This window comes from Pseudorca crassidens, chromosome 21, assembly GCF_039906515.1.
Source record: "Pseudorca crassidens isolate mPseCra1 chromosome 21, mPseCra1.hap1, whole genome shotgun sequence".
In the NCBI taxonomy this organism is placed as follows: Eukaryota; Metazoa; Chordata; class Mammalia; order Artiodactyla; family Delphinidae; genus Pseudorca; species Pseudorca crassidens.
Genome location: NC_090316.1, coordinates 18,245,850 through 18,256,403, shown reverse-complemented (window position 1 = coordinate 18,256,403; position 10,554 = coordinate 18,245,850). Strand labels below are relative to the sequence as shown.

The 10,554-nt window shown below is 35.2% G+C and overlaps 1 protein-coding gene across 1 annotated transcript in view; it reads left to right on the top strand.

Annotated features, from left to right (window-relative positions):
- The first annotated feature begins 537 nt into the window (after positions 1-537).
- SGCZ (sarcoglycan zeta) overlaps positions 538-10,554 on the top strand; it is a 322,461-nt gene continuing 312,444 nt past the window's right edge. Inside the window, exon 1 of the mRNA XM_067721579.1 lies at positions 538-732. Coding sequence (XP_067577680.1) covers positions 538-732 — 195 coding nt within the window. The remainder of the gene's footprint in view (positions 733-10,554) is intronic.

Sequence of the window (10,554 nt, the reverse complement as noted above, 5' to 3'; positions counted from 1 at the left end):
TGTGGGATTTTCCCGGACCGGGGCGCAAACCCGTGTCCCCTGCATCGGAAGGCGGACTCTCAACCACTGTGCCACCAGGGAAGCCCTATCCTGCATTTTTAAAGCCACAAAAATATCTTGTGGTACAGTTGGCCTCTGTCTACTCCGAAAAACAGATAAAGTCCATTCCAAGAGTAGCATGGCTGTGCATACAGTTACTGGGCTTTAGACAAATGGAAGTATTGCTGAGAATCTTCACAGACTCCTGAGAGCAAAGGTCAATGTTAGGATTGGACAAACCCCGCTGAAAATGATACACATCTTAGAGATGTAACAGGTAGTTAAATAGCTTTGAAAAGCAAAACTAGTGATAAGCATTTGAGGCGGTTTATAACATTTCAATTAATTTTAATTAAATAAATTAATTTTAATTACTCATCAATAATTGTGTGAGCACTCACCATTATTCTTAGATATCTTGTGCCTTTTGATTTTAAAAAATCTTTGGTTTTATTTTTGAATACTTCTTTTCTTTCTTTCTTTTTTTTTTTTTTTTAGATGACACGAGAACAGTACATACTAGCAACACAACAAAATAACCTGCCAAGGGCTGAGAATGCACAACTTTACCCAGTGGGAATTTATGGATGGCGAAAGAGGTGCTTATACTTCTTTGTCCTTCTGCTGTTGGTTACCATGATAGTTAACTTAGCCATGACAATTTGGATATTGAAAGTGATGAACTTCACCGTGGTAAGTACCACCATGATTTTATATCTGTTGCCTTTGGTTCAAAGAAGATATAGGTTTATTATTTTTTTAATTGACAGTTATTCATCTTAATCTTTACATGTTTGCCTTGAAATTTCAAAGACTGTCATATATTATTTTATGACTGCATTCAATAGGTAATCATGATACATATATTTTACTACCTGCCATTTGAGTGTGGGGAATTTAGATCATGAGACAGCACAGCACATTGATTTATTAGGAAGCTAGAAAACTTTTAATCAATAAGCATAAAGCATTGTTTGCTAAACCTGGGAATCTAAAAAATGAGTCTGCTTTTAGAAATGATATTTCATGTTAAAATTAATATAGGAAATCACAAGGTTCCTTTGAAATACTTTATACAGAATATTTACCTCTCTACATTTGCTTTCTATGTAATATACTGCATGATCAAATCTAAACCCTGGAATTTTACTGGGCTGCATGGAACAATGTCTATAATTGTCATCACATGGTGATCTCATTCTATCAGAGAGCATGGCCATGGTAAATAAAAGATAAACCAGGAATTAAATCTCTATTTTACAAAAATCAGTAATTAGCAAAATCATTGTCTGATCCACAGATGAATTTTGCTTCAGTTTTTTGACCATGTACAATAAACCTATGAGGATGTCTTATCTGGGAAAAATTAGCTGCTTCAGCAAAGTCTAGTTTAGCCATTTTATATTTGCTGGCTAAATTCTTAAATTTCTCTACTCTGTCTTTAAACCATTCTGCCTTTGCTTAGAAACCTGATAGCTTCACATCCAAGCAGGTATCTTTCTTTGCTGACCAAATTGCTATTATTCTTTAGAACTCTGCATCCTCAGGGGTGAGTGGAAGGCTGGCTATTTAACTTCACTGATCTTCCGATGTGGGGCTGTCTTTTAAAAAAAAAAAAAAAAACAACTCTGCTGTGTATTGATTTAGCAAGAGTAGTTTCTTTCTGACTTCACGAATACCGAATTCTGACTAGAAAATGAGCCCAGCATCTGTCCACAGTGTAGGGCACTGCGGTTGTGTGCAGTAGGAGCCTGGGGGGCAGGTGGCCTAACCTTCCAAAGAGGAAAAACTATAACTGTGCAAATCATGATAAAACAGCATATGCTCATGGAGAAAAATGAGCTCAGCAAGAGTTCCATGTTTTCCAATACAGTGCAAATTCTGAAGGGTATTCACCAAAAAAAGGAATGAAAGACAAAGAGAAGATGGGCGGGACTCAGTGTGTTCCAGGATTAGAGAAAATAACTGCTTCCTAGACATGGATATATGTTCAGGGTCATTGATCAAGGCCTGTGAGCCTGTGGGTGGCTAGAGGTGGAGCTGGGGGCTACTAGGCAAATGATAGCTTTATGAGACTCTGGTAACACATGAACCATTCCTTTGTCCCGTACCCCCACCCCCCAAGAAAAAACAGTCTTGAGAATATCTGACACAAATGTCATTAATTCTATCTGTCGTCTTTTTGTTCTTCTGAGCTCTGCTCCTGTGTTCACTTACTCATGCCTTCTTTATTCGTGGTTTGTGTATCACACAGTAGGGACAACATGTATACCCCTGCAGATTTTTTTATGCTCTCTTAACTATCAGGCAAACTAGCAGTTGCTGACAGCAAGTTCTTCAACATCATTTTTCAAAAAAAAATTTTTTTTCTTAAAGAGAAGAAGAGTAGATTTTTCTCCAAGTCTTAAAATTTCAAGCATTCTTTTTCCTCTATCAAGAGACATCTTTAAAAAGCTCATGAAAAATAGGATCAACTCTCTCACCTTAGGGAGCCTTGATCCTATCCAGTGACCAGGCCACAGGAATTTTCAGATTAAATGCATGTATGTTTATGAAGCATGTTTAAATTAATTAAGAAAATAGACTTAAAATGCGTAATTTCATGGCTGCATGCATCAGCCTCCCAATACCTTGCCCCATGCTGAGGCCAAAGCTGGATAAGCCATTCAGGGAAAATAACTGAACCGTCATCTTTGTCCTCCAGATCCTCACAGGCCTCTGGGTCTCTGTTACCTATGGAGCTATCTAATTTGAACCTCAGCTGGCCAAAATGTAAATGTCAACATATTCCTTGGGATAATGAAAAGGAATTTATTTCTGTAGGAATCTTGACATTTATTTACTTATTTTAATTTAGGCATATCTTTCTTTTTTGTTGTTTTTTAAATCACAATTTTATTTTTTTATAATCGAAATAGAAAACTATCCTTCCTTTAGCTATGTAAGCTATTTATATGTACCTGAAATAAATGGAAAGATAAAGTTGTAATTTTTGTATCAAGATAATTTTTATAAGGTAACATATTCTTTATATCCATGCAGAGATTCGTAATTGTTCAGAAAAATTCCAAATTACTTAGTAATTGCAGATTTTAGCAGTCCTAAATACTACACATCAGATTAAGCTGCGTGTACTTGCATAGTGAAATAATTTGTAATCCTCTTACATTAGAGCAGTAAAAAAAAATCAACTTTAGTTTTCACTAGTACATTAGGATTGTACCTATCTCTAGAATGAATACCAAAAACCACTTGCCATACTATAGTGAGAAGTAGTAAATGGTGTGTAAATTGTTTAGGGAGTGTTATTGATCTGCACAAAATGTATTTCACTTTCATTACAACTGTTGCCATTCAATACATGGAAATATGTGGCTGTTAACATCTCTTATTTGGGCAAACTTGACATGTTATTGCTCTCAAAATATTGTGTTTCCAGCACAGCACGTGTAGCTGCCAACCTGTTCTATGATGCTTCTTTGGGTCCATCATTATGACCAGTATTACACATGATCTCTATGGTTGATATGACCTTATTCTGTTTCTCATTTTGTGGAAAATAATATCACTCTACTATTGAGATATCCAGCTGCAGAAAATCAAGAGAAAGGAAATGACTTTATACCACAGGGTGAAAAACTGAGGGTAGATATAAACAATAATTTCCTGGCCGTGAGAGTTGGTAAGTGGAGGCATGAGTTGTAAGGGAGAGATTTTGAAACAACATTCTCTCGAGATCAGCATAACCCAATTACAAGCTTCTGTTGTTGTTGTTTGGTTGTTTGGCATAATATCTTTGTGATTCAATGTAATAAACTAGTCCAGCAGATCTGTCAAACCAGACATTCTGCTGAGGCAATGTTCTTTTCTTCCAGTGCCCATGGTAAGTCAATTAGCTCTATACTTGAAAATTGAAAGTGAATATAATAATAAAGTATTCATTTTAGTCATGAGAGTACTAAGTAAAAGTTGGTGGCATCCAACTGCAACTTAATTTGATTAGACATGTTCACAAGCCAGCAAAAGAAAGAATGGAAACTTAAGTGCCATTTATGAAGTGAAGATTGAGAGGAAGGTCATGAATGTTGTGACTGAAAAGTCAAGAGTACCCAGATATGGATAATAATTGAAGCAATCAATTAATTGAATAAATTAGAAAAAAAATTCTTAGAGGCTTATATGATGAGTGGGATGAATGTTGGATGAAGGGAAATCCCAGGAGAAGCTGGATTGAATATCTTAGTTTTTAAGGATTGAAAAGGAACTGGGACATTTTTAGTTCAACCATCCACGTATTTCTAGAGTTCACTCTACAATGTTCTCTCTATTTGGTCACTCAGCATCTGCTTAAATCCTCCTTTGGTTGATAAGCAAACCATCCCATTATATCACTGGATAGTTTTGTTGTTATTGATATCTTGGTATCTTGTTGCAATCTTCCTGTATGTTAACTCCAGTCTTAGGATCCTAATTCCATTCTTTCAGTCTGACATCAATTTATCAATTAATCAAGACCACAATATGTTCCAATATACACACATATACATACATATATAAACAAACATGTACAAGTATACACATATATATACTTTTATACATATACACATCAAGGATATATATATCTTTGATCATATTGCATTTTACTGTCTAAAGATCAGAATATGTAAGAGATTCTTATGCAATCCCTTTGGTTTCCTTAGTTGCGACTTCCTTTTTTCATCTCATATTCTCTTTATTACATGTTTATAAGTATATGTGTACAAGATGATCAACCCTTTTATGATATCTTTCTGTTTATGGCTGTTGTCTATAGAGTCACTGATACCTTTTATCATATTTTCTTTTAGTGTACCTTTCTAAAGTTGAGATTGCACATAATACTATATTTAGCTTTCTGCTTTCTCACTTTTTAAAGCTAAATGTTTTTTTTTAAACTTGAATTTTCTTTGCCACTCTTTTTTTTTTTTTTTAAAGAAGATGTTGTGGGTAAGAGTTTATTAGTTAATTAATTTATTTTTGCTGTGTTGCGTCTTCATTTCTGTGCGAGGGCTTTCTCTAGTTGTGGCAAGCGGGGGCCGCTCTTCATCGCGGTGCGCGGGCCTCTCACTATCGCGGCCTCTCTTGTTACGGAGCACAGGCTCCAGACGCGCAGGCTCAATAGTTGTAGCTCACGGGCCTAGTTGCTCCACGGCATGTGGGATTTTCCCAGACCTAGTTATCCCAGGTCTCTTTGCTACTATTTAAGGTCTCATAAGCACAGGGGATGGTTCGTGGTCTATGCAGTGGTATTTATTAACTTCTACATTGAAAAAGCCGTTTTGTGTTCTAAACACCAAGATTAATAATTCCCAGTGGCTCCTGATTTAAGAGCCAACACATTCCAAGAAGGCAGGCCCAACCTTGATTATCCATTATCAGTGGTACAGAGAGCTGCCATTATTAACATTTATTTAATATGAAATATTTTATCCTACAAAAGAATATACATATATATATATATATATTTAAGGCACAAATGATTATAATAACAATCATAAACAATGAAATGAACACTGTGCCACATCCCCCAGTTATAAAAATAAACATTACCAATGTCTCCTAACTCTATCTATAGAGAACCACATTCCTGAATGTTTTTTTTTTTTTGATTTTTTAGTTTCATGTGAGTGTATGTGTGTGTATAAACCTCAAACATTATATTGCTTTTAGGTCAGCAGTCTGTTTGCAAGATTTATTCCTGTTAATGTGTATAGCTGCAATTTATTTAGTTACTGCTGTAAATTTCATTATGAGTCTACCTTATTTATTTATCAATTTTCCTTTTGAGTTATTTCCAAAGTATTTTTTGTTGTTTAATTTGCTCTCACAAACAGTGATCCTAAGAATATTTTTGTATATTGATAAGTGTAGTTGCAAATGTACAAGAGTTTCTCTAGGTTCTAGATTCTAGAGTGTATGTCTAGAAATATTGGCTTTTAACATGAATTTCTTTCCCTAAAGTGATTGAGTCAGTTTGCTACCACCACGAGCAACCTGTAAGGGTTTCTTTTGTTCTCCTTAACTCTTAACAGAGAACTGCCAGCTAAACTAAACTGCTACCTCTTAAGCCACAAATATGACAGCCAGCTAGCTCATAAAGATCCTCTTTGTTTATTGGTTCGTTTGTTTATCTGGATGTCCCTTTCTGACAGATTTATTCCTTTATTTTTAGTCATATGTCTTATCTCTGCAATAGGATTTACTATGTTGTATTAGATGTATAATTATGGTTCATCTAAATATGTACTCTTCTCCACCCGTTTTCCCAAAGCCCCATTAATGTGGGAATTCCTCATGGAGCAGAATCGGGTCTTATTATCTTTTTTATCTTGGTATCTTTGCCAGGCACATAGTAGGTAATACATTATTTTCAGTTGACCATTACATCACTTATTACAATCCCTCTAGAAAACGTAATCAGAACCTCAAGTGTGAGAGAAACTAACTGTGTTTCCTGACTTCCAGCCTCTCTTGGGAGGGAAACTTCTGCAGTGGAGGCTCAGCCTGCCCACCACACTCATAACTTCCCCAAGTCTCTTCATTAGCAATTGAAATCAATGGAATATTGAGATTGTCTAGAGAAATTTGTTGACCCAGCTTGGTCTCATCTTAAGGATATTTGCGATTTTCTAAATTTACTTTGATCAAAAAAAATAAAAAGATACAAATAAAAATAAAAGATACAAATAATTAGTGGGGACAAAATAAGTCCCCACTAATTATAAACTAGTCTCCAGTTACTGAAAAAAGATGAAATGGATCAATAACAGGAGAAAGTAGAAAAGGGGAAGAATTTTATTCAAGTGGCCCACAGGGCAAAAGCAGGGGTGTGGGTTTTTATTTGCATTTCTCACAGAATTGTTATAAAACATGGACTCAGAATCAGACTTCCAAAACTTCTGAAGCTTATGCTCTTTATTCATTCCTTTCAAAAACCCACAGACATATCACCATCTGTTTTGTGTATGCAACAATTTAAGAACAGAACATGAATTCATTTTTATAACCATAACTATTATATAACCAAGGAAAAAGCTTGAGTCTCTACTACATATTGTTAAGATATTTTCCCATAGAAAATTGGTGTCAGTAGCAGATTCCCTTAGATTGCTTGTACTGCCAAAAACACCTCTCAGCATCCATGAGCAGTGGTTAAACGAATGAACTTTGGACCAGCCCTTTGCATCCAAATCCTGGTTTTACCACTGATTCGCTATGTTACCTTCAGCAAATTAAACTGTGGTTCAGTTTCCTACTCTGTACAATGGGTGCAATATTATTCTTTTTATTAGATCGTTATAAACGTCAAAACAATTAAAATAATGAAAGTTCTTCAGAAGTGCCTGGCATATCCTAACAGCTAAGATTTTGCCATTATTATTATTATTATTATTACTCTTATTTCTGCTGTTCTGACTTCTCAGTTATTCCATACATCATGTGAGTTAACGATTTTTTTCTATTAATGTTGAGCATAAAACAGTCCTAGAAATGTAAAAAGGTCTAAAAACATGTGTATTAATGAATAAGTAGTAAAGAAATGAGGGTGTTTATAAACTTGTTTCATACTAATAATATGCATAAAGGTTAAGAGCATGAGCTATGGAGACAGACAACCTGATTCCCATTCTGGCTCCAGAACAGCTGCTTAGAAGGATGGTCTTGTGCGAGTCACTTAACCTCTCTAACTCCAGTTTCTTCATCTGCAAAATGGTCAATGGTGTTGACCCATAGACATATTAGAAGTAATAAGCGAGTGAACTCTTATAAAAGTGCTTAACATAGAGCCTCAGAGTAAGTACTAATTAGTGCTAGCTATATGTAATGACCTACATTATTTCCAGGCTGTGATTAGCTGTTCATAATGATTAGCTGTTCATAATTAGTTATTTATTTTATAGGATACATTGTATAAGAGAAAATGTCTTACTTCCTTGGGATGATGGATGGATAATAAAGATTTCTTTTGAAATTCTAAGTTGACACTCAGATATAAAAATTTACCCAAAACTTTTAAGAGGAACAGTTCAGCTGTCAAAACGTCATCATGGTTTGGATGACCCTAAGACGTTTAGTTTGAAAATGTGCATTACCTGAAAGGGACCCTACTGGCCTGTCTGAATGGTGGAGCTTATTTTCCAGAGCTAATCTCTTTTTTGAACCATTTTGACAAATATACTACTTAAAAATTGGATGACAGAGTGGGATTTCTGTTTTTGATCCTAAATGTTCTGAGTTTCTTTAACGTTCAGAGCTTTAAATGCTACCTGATAGAGATATTGCATTCTGAATTATAGCCCTTAGGTTATAACTTTTAGATCTGGGAGTGAAAGTTTGAGATGCCCTGCAGCCCATATTTATTTAGCATGTAGTTTGTATTCAGCCAGATTATATGCTTTATAGACCAGACCTTACTGAATTTCACAACACTGCAAATTAAATATTATATCCCCTTTGGCAGTTGAAGACACAGAGGCTTAGGGAAATTAGATAAACTTCCCCAGGTCACACTGATGAGCAAGGTTAGAAGCTCGGGCTCTACAGTTTTAAAGTTCATGCTCTTTTTGCCACCTTTCACTGCATTAATGTTATCAAGATTCGGTTAAAATTAAATTAGTTCAATGTTCTTCATTAAATAATTTACTTTCCTGTCTACTTTAGTGCATTCACACAATACCATTAGATACATAACTATGACATCACTGCTTTTTAAGTATATTTAATATTCATTGGACAAAAGATACCTCAATCCTCTGAACTATTTTAATTTAATGGGGAATCGCGCCTAATCTCTCATAGTCAGTGAGTAATTAGAACAGTGAAAACTCTTCTGTAAGTTCCAAACATGACTATCTTTTGAGTTTGCCAGAATGAGCATTAAGCTTAATTTCTGGATAGAGAAATGGTGCTTATTAATGGCACCTTTATAAAAGGGACAATGATTTTCATAAAGGCTGTTTTATCCCTGTGTGACTCCAATCTAGTCTTTGCCCTCGTTAAACTATATTTTGCTGAGGAGTGACTAATTGCTCATGGTGAAAAACCATTCTGAAGGTGATTTAGGACCATAGCTTTTGTCCACCTTTCTGGGCTGCCATTTCCATTTTTTCCAGTTAATTCCTCAGTACATGAATCATGGCTCCCGCCCCAAGCCAGGGTGGGTGGGGTGCTATCTTCTGTGGCATGACGACCACTCCACAGGGGGAGTGCCAGCAGTGGGAGCCCACCTGCCGGAGAGCCATCCGGCCTGCACCGCCCCTCCGTGTGGCGTGTGTGGATTTACTACAGAATTTATGAGAGTGAATAGTACAGTTAATGTTGCAAGACTGCTTCCATTATAACTCTCTGTTTGTACCTCCTCATAATTTTCTGACAAATTGTCCCTCTCAGGTGAAATCATTCATGCTTAGTCTTAGCCTAGCAGGACATTTCCTTCCCTTGCCTTTAGAAAGAAAAATTTAGTCACTTTTATCCAAGTTCAAACAAGTACCAAGCAGTCATTCCTTTGACTGAATTAAAGTACAAAAACAGGGGCATAAGATAAACCATGAACTCTACATGGCATGTGCTAAATGAACTACATTAGAATACCAGATATTTTGCAGGAGAAAACAAAGAATTAAGAAAATCAGCCATTGAATAGAAAGTTATAGCAAGTACAGACTTGTTAGTTCATATGTTTTTATAATACAGAGAGATGGAAAAGACTTTTTTTCAGTGCCTGTTTTACACAGAGAAGATGGAAATCCAGAAAGATAAAATCACTCACCCATGTTGGTGACTTGCAACCAGACTATAAAATGTGTTAGATCACATTGAACTTAATGTAATAAGTGCATTGTGCTTGTCCTCACATGTAATAGCATATAGTATGACCTATACTTTGACTAACTTAGTAGGAAATTTAGAGGGAATTTTAAGTTTTAAAATGAAACAATGCTAATTATCTTAAGAAGAGTTAACATTTTGCTATTTTGTAAAAAAAATGAAGCAACCATTTGTTTTTCAAAAGCCTAATTGAAATGTCATATTTGTTTCTAAGAAAATATATTTTTAATAAAGGTCATCTTTTAGGCAGGGATTCATATGAATTTAATTTAAATAATAATTTCACCATAGACCTTCTTGTTAGTTTGTAAACTCATTCCCAGATCAAATATATGTTAGTACTACATAATAAATTAATAGTACTATACAACACGTTAACACTATTTATTATAAGCAGATTTAGTTTGCTAAATAGTTTAATATTTAGTTTTAAATCTTTCCAGAAATTCACCATTACAACACCTCTGCAGATACTTACACTGTTTCAGAAGCTGTTTATATCAGCTGATGGCTATCATCTTTGGGGTAGCTCACAGCTTCCTTCCCAAAGCATGCATGACGGTCCATAATACAACTTCAACAGTTTTCAGCTGTATTCCAACTTGTAAATTCCACTGAATAATGTCATTAGAGAATTATATATCTGTT